General features: G+C 36.3%; 1 protein-coding gene across 23 annotated transcripts in view; it reads right to left on the reverse strand.

The window, feature by feature from the left end:
- The window catches only part of MYCBP2 (MYC binding protein 2), a 273,135-nt gene that overhangs the window by 128,877 nt on the left and 128,498 nt on the right, over positions 1–15,760 (reverse strand). For all 23 annotated transcript variants that reach the window (XR_011259486.1, XR_011259485.1, XM_069601843.1 and 20 more), the window contains 7 exons: positions 14,322–14,494; positions 13,262–13,387; positions 13,046–13,173; positions 7,423–7,514; positions 2,965–3,099; positions 1,551–1,634; positions 177–273 (listed from right to left, as the gene is read on the reverse strand). Coding sequence is in view for 21 of the 23 variants with exons in the window: in XM_069601843.1 (XP_069457944.1) it covers positions 177–273; positions 1,551–1,634; positions 2,965–3,099; positions 7,423–7,514; positions 13,046–13,173; positions 13,262–13,387; positions 14,322–14,494 (835 nt within the window). In the remaining 2 variants the exon portion in view is untranslated. The remainder of the gene's footprint in view (positions 1–176; positions 274–1,550; positions 1,635–2,964; positions 3,100–7,422; positions 7,515–13,045; positions 13,174–13,261; positions 13,388–14,321; positions 14,495–15,760) is intronic.

Below are 15,760 nucleotides of genomic sequence, written 5' to 3' on the forward strand. Positions count from 1 at the left end.
CATACAGAGAACACCTCTATTTTCACATTATCTTAAGTGCATATTCTTCGGCCTGGGATGTCAAAACTAGTACAAACAAATCTCAGTTACAAAACTATGCTGAGATAAACTGTGCTAACCATCTAAACGAAACTGAACACTGGACAGAAAAGCTGGAATTTTTTTAAATGGCTTACCACTGAGACAGTTCTCGCAAAAGATCTCTTTAAAATATGTACAGGTTCACTGGTTTGCTGTTTGCCCTTTGAAGCACTGCCGTCACTAGTTGGAAGTCTGAAGGTAGCAGACACACACAAACTTATGTTGGAAAGTTCAATGACATTTTCTTCTCAAATATACATTTTTGCAATAGCAAAGTAAATTAAACATTTAAGTATTCTGTTTGCTAAGCAAAATTTTTAGCACATAAGCAAAGCAGTTCATCTTCTAAATGTCACCTTTGTAAAAAGCTGGGTAGTAGAAACTGTCTTCTCCTACTAGACAGCAAACATAACATGTTTTCTAGTAATGTTACTAATAAATGCTAGTAACTGTACCCAGGAGTAGACCAAGCAACTAGTAATTTTCAAAAAGCTACCCATGGCAAATTCTGACTATAACAGATTGTAAAATAGCAAATAAAAATCTCCTCTTGTAAAAAGTGAGGTTATAACATCTAGGTTCTTAAAGAGATTACTAGAAAAGATATGGAAGAGAGAATCACTGTTCTAAAGCTATTTCCTTTGATATTTACTACTTAAAATAAGAATGTCATTGTTTAGTAATGGTTTATATCTACTTAAATTCTTTTATCTAAAAATTATTATACTAATCTCCTAGAAATAGATGGATACACACATAGGCAATGCTCCCATATATGTCTCAATTCCCATAAAGTAATTAAAATTCTTAAATGATATTAAAATATAATAGTATGTCATATGAACAAGTTATCATTTGATATTTTAATTAAAGGCAGAAACTTTTCAGCAGTAAGGGATTTTCCAATTCATTCTATCACAAGATGAACAAGAAACATAAAAAGTGTAGAATAAATCAACTAGGCCTACATAGAAAAGTCCCTAATACTCAGATTTCATTTCTCTAAGATGAATTTCATTAGTTTAAAACATTCAGAAACTGGTGAGAAAATCAACAGATTAAAAAAATCAGTTCAGTTCAGTCGCTCAGTCATGTCCAACTCCTTGCGACCCCATGAATCGCAGCACGCCAGGCCTCCCTGTCCATCACCAACTCCCAGAGTTCACTCAGACTCACATCCATCGAGTCAGTGATGCCATCCAGCCATCTCTTAAGTCATTAAAATATCACAGGCATAATATAGATAATGTGAATCACTAGTGACATTTTACTAAAATTAACCTTCAGGTAAAAAAATGTTTAAAGATATACAAAACTTAGATGTTTCTGTTCTATTTCTAATGGTATATTATAAAGTGCTGAATGCTTCAAGTAATTTCTCCCTTATTATGTCACAAATTTTACAGTAATCCTAGTGCATTATATTAAAAGAATAAACCATGTTAATTAACTATAAATATGCTAAATACCTGTATAATAATTGAGGTATCTGACCAGCATTAACATCCGTGCCATTATTTGATTTCTTTGAACTTTTAAACTGGAAAACAACCCTATGAAGAGAAAAAAATAACAATGCAACCAAAAACAACATGATTCCAAGATTCATGAAAGAAACTGAAAAATGTAACAATCATGTTTTCAAACTTTATGTAAGTGAAGAGAAATTCATTTTTCAGGGGAGAAAGTAAAAGTAGAAAGACACTGTTGTGATCTCAGTTCTAGCTCCAAATAGCTTAATGGGTTAAATGAAAGCACTGAACCTGATTGGGAGCTACTGCCCGATCCCTCCTGTTAAAGCTCAACATCAACCAGAATGGTACGTTTTTACCAAAATATCGATACTTCAACAAACAGTTTAAAATCTATTAAACTAGATACAGTATAAACTTTAGCTTAAAATGCTATCATATTTCAAGGTTGAATCAATTGTATATGGAATAATGTAGTATAGGACCAAAAAGGAGTCTCTTGAGTTTTACCATTCAATTTGAAAAGGATACGTTATGACAACAGACTTCATTTCTCTACAACATTCTACTTTGTACATTCAGGAACACAGAATTCACCTCATAAATTAGTCTGCTCTGTTTTTGGTCAGTTCTGAGTTGAATGAAACTATATGAAATATATCCAGTTCAAACAGCTTATGCTCAAGAATGATAAAGAATAAACTGAACTTCTCTTATAAATGATAGCTCCTTCACATGAATCAGAGTACAGAGTAGGCTAGACTTGGAGTCAAGAGACCCCAGGTCGAGACTTGGCTCTGCCACAAAGCAGCTGTACAATTTGATGCAAAATTGTTTCACCTTTTATTTCTTTATTCCCGACTATAAAAACAGGGCTAATAACCCCTTTACAAAGTTATTGAGAGCATCAAATGAGATATTATGTATGAAAGCATTTTATAAACTGGGAAGAGCTTTATATTTGAAATTTAAACAGCAAACTTCCCCTTACATCTTATTAAAACTATATCATCTCATATCATAAAAGCTTTGCAACTTGTTATTTTCATAAGCATAATCAAATTTTATAGCAAGTATATTATTTCTTTTTTCAAGTTTCCAGATGCCTAACTATTCTTGTCATTTTCCTCTGTGTAACTTCTAATTTTGGTATAATAAGGTTTTAAACATTGTAACATCCAGAAACACATACAAATGCCAAGTGACAAGAGTAAAGAATAGCAGAATATCTTCTCATTTTGTCTTACTTTATTTAGCATGAGATCACACGAATTTAATTTTTAGCAGGTCATATTATGTTCTAGACCTACAAAGATTTTTTTATCCTACAAAAAGACCTCTGAGCTTTCCAATCAACATTCAGCTAACAAAAATGAGAGTTGCTTAAGTAATGCTGAAACATTCTGCTCACCCATCATCTGTGGTAATAGAGGCTTGTCCGTGAGATCCACAGTCACTGCTGGGTCCTGACACTCGTGCCCAGGCAACATACCACCAGCCTGCCTGCAGGAGGACTGGTTCATCAAACATCATTGCATATTTTTCCCTAAGAGGAAAATCAGACCGTCAAAGAAAGGGCCTCTGCACTTCTTTGGTACATACATTTACTTTTTAAAATCCTTTTTATAAGCAAAACATGAAATACACGGTATTAGAAGATTCTTGCCAAACGACATGAAAAACCCTCTATTTTAAAAAGTCTGGGCAGTGGAACAAATTTGAGTCAGTTGGAGTTAGGTGGATGAACTTAGAGACTGCTATATAGAGTGAAGTCAGAAAGAGAAAAAACAAATATATATGGGATCAAGAAAAACAGTACTGATGAACCTATTTGCAGGGAAGGAATGGAGATGCAGATGTAGAGAACAGACTTGTGGAAACAGTGGGGGAAGGAGAGGGTACAACAAATAAAGAAAGTAGCATACACACACACACACACACACACGTGCACGAAAGCACACATGCACACACACACACACACAATCAACTGCCAAATAGATAGCTACTGGGAAGTTGCTATACAACACAGGGAGCCCAGCCTGGTGCTCTGTGACAACTCAGAAGGGCGCAGTGGCAGGGAAGAGGGAGACTCAAGAGGGAGGGGATATATATATATATATAATTATGGCCGATTCACATTATTGTTTGACAGAAAACAGCAACATTATAAAGCGATTATCCTCCAACTGAAATACACAAATGACAGTTACTTGTGTTATGGTCAAGACATTTTCGTCCCCTTCATTGTGAATTCTAAAACTTGCTTAAAAAATATAAAACTTTCATACTAAAATAAGATGACTTTTACATTTCAGTCACTGTCATATCCAACTCTTTGTGACCCTGTGAACTATAGCACACCAGGCCTCCCTGTCCATCACCAGCTTCTGGAGATTGCTCAAACTCATGTCCACTGAGTCAGTGATGCCATCTAACCATCTCATCCTCTTGTCGTCCCCTTCTCCTCCTGTCTTCAATTTTCCCCAGCATCAGGGTCTTTTCAAATGAGTCACTTCTTCACATCAGGTGGCCTAAGTATTGGAGTTTTCAACTTAAGCATCAGTCCTTCCAATGAATATTCAGGACTGATTACCTTTAGGATGGACTGGTTGGATCTCCTTGCAGTCCAAGGGACTCTCAAGACTCTTCTTCAACACCGCAGTTCAAAAGCATCAATTCTTTGGCACTCAGCTTTCTTTATAGTCCAACTTTCACATTCATACATGCCTGCTGGAAAAACCATAGCTTTGACTAGATGGACCTTTGTCAGCAAAGTAATGTCTCTGCTTTTTAATATGCTGTCTAGGTTGGTCAGAGCTTTTCTTCCAAGGAGCAAGCGTCTTTTAATTTCATGGCTGCAACCATCTGCAGTGATTTTGGAGCCCAGAAAAATAAAGTCAGCCATTGTTTCTCCATCTATCTGCCATGAAGTGATGGGACCAAATGCCATGATCTTCGTTTTCTGAACATTGAGTTTTAAGCCAACTTTTTCACTCTTCTCTTTTGCTGTCATCAAGAGGCTCTTTAGTTCTTCTTCACATTCTGCCATAAGGGTGGTTTCATCTGCGTATCTGAGGTTATTGTTATTTCTCCTGGCAATCTTGATTCTGGCTTGTGCTTCACCCAGCCCAGCATTTCGCATGATGCACTCTGCATAGAAGTTAAATAAGCAGGGTGACAATACACAGCCTTGACGTACTCCTTTCCTACTCTGGAACCAGTCTGTTGTTTCATGTCCATTTTTAACTGTTGCTTCTTGACCTGCATACAGATTACTCAGATTTCTCGTTTTCCAACTCTTGAAGAATTTTCCATAGTTTGTTGTGATCCACACAGTCAAAGGCTTTGGCATAGTCAATAAAGTAGAAGTAGATGTTTTTCTGAAATTCTCTTGCTTCTTTTATGATCCAACGAAAGTGGCAATTTGATCTCTGGTTCCTCTGCCTTTTCTAAAACCAGCTTAATCATCTGGAAGTTCTCAGTTCAGGTACTCTTGAAGCCTGGCTTGGAGAACGCTGAGCATTACTTTGCTAGGGTGTGAGATGAGTGCAACTGTGTGCTGGTCTGAACATTCTTTGGCATTGCCTTTCTTTGGGATTGGAATGAAAAATGACCTTTTCCTGTCCTGTGGCCATTGCTGCATTTCCCAAATTTTCTGGCATATTGAGTGCAGCACTTTCACAACATCGTCTTTTAGGATTTGAAAAGCTTAACTGGAATTCCGTCCCATCCACTAGCTTTGTTCGCAGTGATGCTTCCTTAGGTCCACTTGACTTCGCATTCCAGGATGTCTGGCTCTAGGTGGGTGATCACACCATCGTGGTTATCTGGGTCATGAAGATCTTTATTGTATAGTTTTTCTATGTATTCTTCCCACCTCTTCTTAATATATTCTGCTTAGTTAGGTCTGCCTCTGTCCTTTATTGTGCCTGTCTTTGCATGAAATGTTCCCCTGGTATGTCTAATTTTCTAGGGATCTCTAGTCGTTTCCAATCTATCATTTTCCTCTATTTCTTTGCATTGATCACTGACAAAGGTTTTCTTATCATTTCTTGCTATTCTTTGGAACTTTGCATTCAAATAGATATATCTTTCCTCCTTCCCTTTGCCTTTTGCTTCTCTTCTTTTCTCAGCTATTTGTAAGGCCTCCTCAGAAAACCATTTTGCCTTTTTGACAACCTTTAACTGTTATCCAAGAAATGGATAGTTTTTTCAGGAAGACTGAATTTTAAAGTAGATTTATTCAACTAAAGTGTTCTGTGGGCTCTGGAATCAGATGGCCCGAGTTCAAGGCCTGGCTTTGTAACTTGCTGGCTGGGTGATCTTGCGCAAGTTACTACAGCTTCTGTGTGACTCAATGACTCATGTTTCCTTATTTGAAAATAGGGATAACAGTAATATCCAGGTCATAGGACTGCTCTGAGAACTGAGTTGAGACAAAGAGTTTGGAACCGAACCTGTCACATAGTAACTACCCAAAAAGTTCACTAAATTAGGAGGAAAGCTAAAAAAAAAAAACCAAAAACATGAATAAATAAGAGAATCTGATATATACCCAAGTTGAAAAGTCCTATTAACAGAGTGGAAGGAATGTGTACTGATTGCAGCTAGGGATAGAGAGATCAGAGGATACTGAGGAAGGGGAAGACTGTCACGAACAGTTCTGCAGAGGTCTGAAAGTACGAAACAGGATATGAAACTGGCAAAGTGTCTAGTAGGATTAGAGCATTAAGGCAGATAAAGAAGAGTAACAGGGAGAAAGTTAAAAGAGGCTGTTAAAGATTTTGGAAGTTCTTTAACGCTAGCCATAGGAATCTGGGCTTCATTAATAGGCAAATGAAGAAAATCTAGATGATTCTGTCTATATAAAGCCATATACTGCATATTTGACTCATAATCATCGGTTCGAAATATGATGACAATGGTATCTTGAGCTTTACTAAAAATTACTTAATAATAATTAATCTTCCTGAAATTTCCCTAATTTTCATTCATGGATAACATAAAAGTTACTAGAAAAATATCTCCTGATATTGGTTAATGCCTAAAGTGAAGAAACAGTTGGAATTTTCTTTAGGTTTACTATTTTGTTCACAAAGTATTATCTATTGAAAGCAAACTCAATGCCTTATCACCAGTTTCAGAAAAGATATATTTTCATTAGTAAAAAGCTTTTGAATGCCACAGGAGGTTTTCTTAACATAGTGACTGGTGAAGGACCATGTGTTACTATTACCATTAAGTTCAATTCATTTCTTTTTCACGTTATCGTCTTCCCTGGTTTATCATAGCACAGGCCAAGATAATTCTTAGGATTACACAGAAAGACTGACAAAATCTGCCTCTCTTTTATTTAATGAAAACTTAAAAAGCAAGCATCCTGATTCTGGCTACTCCTGAGGTTTCAGTAAAGCTGGCCACCTCTCCAATGGTGCTATAACCAAGCAAACACTACAGGTACGGTGTCAAGGTGTCAGAGTATGCAGGTGATCTAAAGTACGGCCCACTGTGACTGCTGGACATAGCACACGTAACGCTACTGGTAGTAAATAACTGCACTGCATCATTAGAGTAGCATATCAGATGTCCTCTAAGTGATGCATGAAAATATGTGTGCAAAATATACATGTATTTCCACCTTCAGTGTAGAAACAGTCAATTTATCTTGTGAAATACAAATATGAAGGACACTATAGTTTTAATGTACTATTGTTAAAAGCAACACTTATCACCTAGTACATAATTTGGTTTCTTAAGCATCTGATCACAGATTACTTAAAACTTCCTTTTTAAATCATGTTATTCATTTATAATAAACTTGCCATATCAAGTATACAACGATTACAATGAATACAGAAGAAATCTTTACCTAGCAGCACAGTCATAAGCCAAGACATCTGTCTCTGCAAGAAGGTCTCCATCAGTTTCATGATCTCCTCCATCAGGACCTAACTCAAACAGCTGGGGAAAGGAGAAAAGCATATTGTGATCACTCAATCACGTAAATCTGCTGAATAATGTGCTTATAATCTTGGGTCTCTAATATACACTGGATATTATTAAATGTAAAAGAGTACCTGCTTAAAAAAAACTTAGTGAAATAAACAAATCTATATATCTAAATTAAGAAACTTATATGGAGAAGGAAATGGCAACCCACTCCAGTATTCTTGCTTGGAGAATCCCATGGACAAAGGAGCCTGGCAGGCTACAGTCCATGGGGTCACAAGAGTTGAGCATGACTTAGTGACTATACCACCACCACCACCAGCACTCTGCATATAAGTTAAATAAGCAGGGTGACAATATACATTCTTGAAATACTCCTTTCCCTGTTGCCTATTGTTCCATGTGCAGTTCTAATTGTTGCTCCTTGACCTGCATACAAGTTTCTCAGGAGGTGGGTAGGGTAGTCTGGTATTCCCATCTCTTTAAGAAATTTCCACAATTTATTGTGATCAATACATACTTCCTATTGCCAGCTACTCCACAGTGTCTTTCCTGATTCTTTTACTCACAATTATTAAGTGTTTTCCTTTTACTTTCATGGTCATATGCTTATTTCTCTATTCAGAGCAAATTTTAATCTGTTAAAATATGCTTGTATATGTTTGATTGTTTACTTGTCATTATTACAAATTATATGTACCAAAAAGTTTGAAGGACAAGCAGAAAAGAAATCTAATAACTGAGAATAGATAGAAATACCAAAAAATCATATGTTTTGCCCATTTTCTAAGAAAAAAAGTATTAAAAGTATTTGTTCCAGACTACTTTCCAAGAATGTTTTTATTGCACTCACTATGGAGGGACAAACATAAGTGATCAAGGTAGTAATGACTCAGGGCCAAATTATGGTAGATTGGAAGCAACTCCCTTATAATATTGGGAGTTTCCCTTAGGTCACATTTCCTCAGTTTTGTCATAGAATGTACTATGTGGACAGCATCCACCTGGACCCACCTAAAAACACTGTGAGGGGCTTAGGGGTAAGAGGAAGTGATGGGTATATGAAGTCCTTGATCCCTGCTGTGCAGTGAGGCATAAAGTTCTGTGATCCAGGTATTTTGTGCTTTCTACTTGTAACTATGAACCCATGCATGGCAACTTCATAGTTTAACTTAGTTTTCAAGTAGAGCAAGATTTCAGAACTCACAATTCCCTATATTACCCATTTGTTTTCTGTTTTGTTTTTTTTTTTCTGATGAGAGGGCCTAAAATCAATGACATACCTATACCAAGATCATCATACCTAACATGTAGATATTGGTCTTTGAATATCATTTAACTCTGAAAAGAAAGAATTTTTTAAGAATACACTGAACCCAGGGCTCCTGAGGGTGCCGAGAAAGTAATATGAAGAATGTTTGTGGCAAAGCTTTACTAAGTGTTTATATTTAACATCACTGACTATGGGGACCAGTAAGCATCACTTGCCTTCTGCTGTGATACACTGAGAAGAACATATCACTTTAATACTATTCCTGCCTATACCTTACAACCTAAATGTAATCATGAAGAAATACTAATATCAAAGAGGAACATCCTACAATATAAATGGCTTGTGCTCTTCAGAAATATAAAGAATACAAAAGATTAAAAAACAAACAAACAAACAAACAAAAAACACCTCTGAGGAATCATTCTAGTTTATGAGATTAGCAGCACCTCACAAATAACTGCAAAGTGTGACTTTTGTAGAAAGAACATTTGACCATAGGGCACCAAATGACTATGCTTCTGAATGACACATTCTGCACGGGGTACTGATGACCTGCTAAGTCATAATGTCTAATCAGTCAGCCAAAGATGGAAAAGATACAACTGGGATCAAGCATCAATAGCAGAGGACTGAGTAAGCTGCATCTCTTGGTAGACACCTCCACACAGCTTAACCCAGGGCTTGAACCTACTGCCACCTTGGATGTTTCATCAGATTAGCTGAAGAAGAGAGAAATGCCCAAGTTAAGTTATGGATGAGTTGGCTTGATATGTGTAAGCAATTTGGAAATGTGTAACTGCCTCACAATCACATTCAGATATGACCTTGAAAGACACTGGAGTGAGAAAATCTTTCAATAGGCAGAACTGAGAGCAGTGCATCTGGTCATCCACTTTGCAAGGAAGACGAAGTGGTCAGAGGGGTGAGAATACAGACACACTCCTGGGCAGCACCAAATGATGTGGCCTGAACATGGGCCTGGAATGAAAATGCCTGAAAAGCCAGAGGAAAACAGGTCTGGGAAAAATCATGAATTTGAACAAACAGAAGTGGACATAAACTTAACTATAGGCCAATGGATGGGTAAATTAAATTGAATACTACAAAACAAAAACCAAAATTAAAAATTGTGTTAAGTGCAATGTTCATCAGTCGGAGCTTTGAGAAAGATTAATTTGGAATATAAAAAAGATAACTTTTTGACATTGGTATTTTTGCATGAATGTACTGTATTAAAGCAATTGTCAAAAATTACGTTATAATGTTTTCATAATAAAAGAATATGTATAAACTACTTTTTCAAGATCACTAAAAGAAAAAAAAAGGATATGTTAGAAGAGAAAGTTTTAAAGAAGTCAGAAAATACTCTAATGGTCTTCTAATAATTTTGAAGTATATACTGTTACTTAATTTCAGAATTGTTGGTCTTAATTGCATAATTAATAAAGTATTTTAAATACTCTGAGAAAGAGCTATTAAACATTATGGATTTTCACACACACACACAAAAAAGAAACTTATACAATGTCTTGTGGTCTATATTAACCTCAGTTTTTCTTGCTTTATATATTCACCTCCTTATATCAAATGCTCCAAAAATGTTCTTTACCAGATATAAACATCTGAAAGAGGTGAGAGAACTCTAATTTCTAAGTGAGGTTCCAAATGTAGAATTTTGCCTTAACATGTAACTAGCTATGAGATCCTGGGATCCGGTTTCTTCATCCATAGAAGGGAGATGGACACACTAGCAGTGCCTACTTCATTGTAACTGTGAGAATTAAAAGAAACGATACTTGTAGAACACTTATATACCACAGCACCACCCCCTACCGCCCCAAAAAAAAGGCTAGAAAAATATTAGCTGATGAGTTGGCAATAACAGAAGGTAAAGCACTCAGGTTACTCAGTGGTAAAGAATCCACCCACCAGTGCTGGCCAGTGTAGGAGATGTGGCTTCAATCCCTGGTCAGAAAACTAAGATCCCACCTGCCATGGGCTCCAGAACTAAAAAGAAGCCCTCATACCACAATGAAAGCTCCGACACGCCACAGTGAAGATGTCAGGAGCCACAACTAAGAGCTGAAACAGCCATTAAAAAAAAACAAAAACAAAAACAAAAAAACCCTGGGATAATCCTTTTGTTCCATCTCTCTCCACCAGTGCTGTATCTATTCTATTGCTGGTACCAAACACTGTCAATGCCACTGTCAATGTGTTTCCAGTATTACTAGCTGAAAGAATTCAGTATGAACTAATTAATTCTCTCCTTTCTCTCCTTGTTCTAACCCATATTCCACAGTTAAAGGTTTTTGCTTTTCTTTAATAATCCATAGTTGTCTTTTTAAAATGCATATCTGATTAGAATACTTCTTTAGTCTAAAATTCTTCAATGGTTTCCCTCCTTTTCATTGTAAATAGCATGATATAAAGGTCCTTAATAACTTGCCCCTATGGCTCCACTGTTTATCTTCAGCAAATAATTTTGAACACATACTGTGTGCCAGGCAGGGTGGTAAGAATCAGGCATACAGGGGTACACAAGGCAAACAACAAAAAATGGGGGCAATTGGAATGTACAGTTTTTAAACAGGCTCACCACGGAGTTGAGATCTTAAGGTAAAGAAAAAGTGAGCCATGCAGGTATGGGAAGGAAGAGCTGTAGTCAAAGGGAGTAACAGGTATGAAGCTCCTGAAGTTTGACTGTGCCCAGCATGTTTGAGGAACACAGGCAGCCAGTGTAGCTAGACTGTGGTGAATTAACATAAGGGCAGAGGGGTGATGGAAGTTACTTCTGAGGGTGTTTTTCAGGCCCTTGTAAGGCCTGTGGTTTTCATTCTAATATAAGAAGCACTGCAGGAATCTGAACAGAGGAGTGGCATACTCTGGTGTACATTCCAAGAGAATCACTCTGCTTTGCAGAGAAGACAATGAAGGGAGCAAGGATGGAGTAAAGGCTACTCTTGTACTGATCCAAGTGGGCGGGGTTTGGACCAACCTAGTACTAGGGACAGTTTTCAGAAGTAGTTAGATCCTGGATTAATTTTTGAAGTGCAGCCAACAATATCTGCTGCTAGAGTGAATGTGGGATGTGAAAGAAGGCAGTCAAGAAGGACTTCAAGATTTTTGGCCTGAGCAACTGGAATAATAAAGTTAATTCTACTGTGAGCCCGTTAAATGGGATGGGGAAGGACAACAGAACAGGAGGTTTAGAGAAGATGTCAGAAGCCTGGTTTTGAGTATGTTACACCCCAAATACCTGTTAGCTATTCACATGGAGATGCAGAGTAGGCAGCAGTGTAAATGACTCTGGAGGTCTATTAAGTGTAAGAGTGATAAAAAGAAAAACACTTAGAGCCATCAGGCTGGATCACTGTGGGGTGAGCAGACTTTAAAAAGATGTCCAAGACTTTGAGTTCTGGTACTCCATCATTTACAGATCAGGAAGATGATGCGTAACCAGTGGGAGACTAAGAAGAGCAGCCAAAGAGACTGGAGGAAAATGAAGCCTGGTGTCATGGGAGCCATGTGAAGAAATTGTATCAAAGAAAAGCTCAATCAGATTAAATTGTGTTAACTGAGGTAAGGAAGATAAAGACTGGGACTACAGTAGCATTTAACTGAGAAATTTTTTATGAAGCCTGCTACTGAAGTTAAGGCATAAATGACAGTTTTCTCTTTCACTTTAAGAGAAAATCAGATAATGTGACAACAGAACATTCGCGCTATCAGTGAACTTTTAAAGACTGAGTAGATCCTTTACTCAGTGTAACAGGTGGCCCTTTCTGACATGCATAGTGCAGTAAACTTATGACTCCTGGTTGTTTTTTGACTCTCTACCAGATGCAATCCATCCCCTTACTCACTTCATCCCTGGTCCCCCTATGTCTGTGGTGATGATGTATGTTTACATAGCATCTGGTGATATATAAATGCTAAAAAATTTTAAAGCCACATCAAAATGCCTCTGTATCTTGTCATTAAAATGGCTACAAGAAAGTACGCAGAGAGAAAGGTATACAGAAGATTGAGATTGACTGCTAATGCCTTTTTCAACCTAAAATGATTGAAAAATCATTTTCTATTTATTTTACTCCTTTTTAATTTGACTTCTGAATTTTTCATGAGTTAATGATTTATTATTACTCTATTTGATCGTAGCAATGTTTCCTCAGGTCCTTTATTAGAGGAGGCATTCTATAAATTAATAAAGCAAGTTAAAATGATCATCTTCAAACACAGAGAACAACAGTGTGAATGGACTGCTTACCTTAATTTTAGCAGTATATTCTCCTCTACCTCCAAACAGACCAAGGCCACCAAGTAAAATATCGGTGTCGGCACTAAAACGTATCGCTTCCACCGAGTGAGCAGAGTAGCCCCAGCCCCCTCCATGACCTAAAAAGACGCAAATGGTAATTGACATTTTAAAACATCCATGTAATTCATTTATAAGACAGTATTTCCTCAACATAAATGTACATACTTTCAAACCTGTTTACTACACTATAATCTTCTTTGGAATAAACCTTCATCACTGCTTGAGTTTCCTCCTCTGTGCTCGCAACACCCATTTTTAAATCCTGCATAGTTGCCAAGGTATCAAGACAACCTAAAATCAAACAAACGAAAATTCAACTGCTTGAATGAACACTTCCCCTAGTATTCGTAATATCTGAGATGCTGGAGGTGATAAATTAAAACAGCAAACTCTAAATGTGCTCAACAAATTTACACCAAGCATTTCATGGAAGATACTTAAAACCAATACAAATTATCCTTTGCCTGTGTTAACTATCATATTTAAATATATGCTGTATGACAATGTTTCACACAAAACTCTCTCTGAAGAGTTGCAAGAGCTTATTTAATATCTCAGTCCTTACAAGGTCTGTCATTTATCAAACTCTATGAATCACTTCAGACTGATTCTTTTTTTTCTGCTTACCAATGATTAACACTTTAGATTGATTCTTAAGGAACTATTTGAGGAAGACACAGTAGCCTGAGATAAACTTAATCAATGCTAGTTTGGCATGTTTACAATGGTTTCCAGATGTTGTAAAAATGCTTATCTCAAATTAATTAATTAGAAGTAAATTTAATGTGCTGTGAAAAACTGTTATGTAAGAAGAAACAGAAGTGGTAATTATAAAATTATATATTTTTATAGAATTTATTTTAAAAGAATGCACAAAAATTAAATACTGTAATTATATATTTGAATATTTAACCTGCTTCACTAAAGTTTATGCATTCAAAGTAAGCAAAAAACATTATTTTAAAAGCTTTACCTGTTAGGAAAATTATATTCAGGGCTGCTTTATATTTGGGAATATAAAAATCTTTCATGGTGTTGGTATAAGTCTAATGTACTTTTTTCTGTAGGAAAAACCTTTTAAAGTTAGATGATTTAACTTATTTTGCACCTAGCACATTATTATTTAACAAACATGACAGAATGGTACACAAATTTAAATACTCTTAAAAAAAAATCTTCAGGACACATTAGCGAAAATTAGTTGATCATCAAACACCAACCCTACCTAGGATGTGCAAAGCTGCATGAGACCGGGTGGTGAGAGCCCTTGAGCCCGTCGGTAAGGCCAGCTCAGGACTCAGAATACTACATCGGGACTGCATGTCTGCCGCAGAAGGAAGTCGGGCATCAGCAACCACTGCATTGTAGCACCACAGTTCTCTAGTGCTTGGCCGAAACCTTTCAAGAAAAAGATTACAGCACCTCAACATACAGTTTCATTTTTTAAAAACATTTTAAGCAAAATTGATGACACAAAGAGAATAATACAGCCAGCTCAAACAGGACAAAATGTAGCTCATTACTTTCCATATCTGAGCTAAAAATATAAAATGATTTATGTTACCATAAAAAATTTGAACAAAACAGCAATATGTATCACATTATTGCATGAAAATAGAGCAAGAGTATATTTTAAAGTCTAATGTGTACTTAGAAATATAAAACCTTTGTACAGCCAAACTCCATAAAAAAAAGTGTAAAGTCAAAAGAAAATACACAAAACAAACACGAGACGAAACAACAATAGCCATAATGGAGAGGAACTCCTGCAACCCAACGAGAGATAATCCAAAACCAAAAGTGTGCAAGGGACACGGAACTCTGTTCTTCGGAATGGAGATGCTGAATCTTACTAATCAACAGTAACGCATCATAAATACTATGAAGAACCCACAATGACATCCTGCCACTGTCTCATTCCTTTCATCTCTTCCATAACAAAATTCTCAAAACACAGTCTTTTATTTACTAAACTTTTTTTGGAAAAGCTGTTTTATCAACTACTGAGTTAACGCAAAAGAACAGTAACAAAATATTTTTAAAATAAAGCATGAAGAATAATGACATGATGTACACTAGTAAAAGGAACATTATCATTTATCTCTTAAGTATCCTGTTGCCATCCTCCCTACTCAATTCCCTTCCTTCCCCTTTCAAAAGGAACAAGTATCTTGAATTTCAAAAGTTTATTATCTTCTTGCTTTTCTTTTCAGCTTTTCATGTCTGTATCAAAATAGCATATAATTTAAGTTTTGTGTTTTGAATTGTCTATGAACACAATACATACTTTGTGTATTCTTTTGTGGCTTCCTTCAAACAAAAGAATATTCTTACAATTTGTATTTACACACTGCAATGTGGCTGCAAATTCACTCAATCTCACTGTTGTAAGGGTATTAGCTCATGTGACTATATCACAACTATTTGCCCATTTTATTACTGATAGCAAAATATGAAAACCATTCAGTCTTCTACTATAAAAAAATGCTGCTACGGATAATCTTTTACACAGTTTCTAAAGCACAGGTACAAAAGTACATGGGAAGGAAGAACAAATCCTCATTTTTCACAGCTGGGATGTCTACACAGAAAACACTGATCCTCTAGAAAATCTTATTCATGTTAGATACAGCTGACATTTCAGATCAGTTTAGAAAGGATGAT

Source organism: Ovis canadensis, chromosome 10 (genome assembly GCF_042477335.2).
Source record: "Ovis canadensis isolate MfBH-ARS-UI-01 breed Bighorn chromosome 10, ARS-UI_OviCan_v2, whole genome shotgun sequence".
In the NCBI taxonomy this organism is placed as follows: domain Eukaryota; kingdom Metazoa; phylum Chordata; class Mammalia; order Artiodactyla; family Bovidae; genus Ovis; species Ovis canadensis.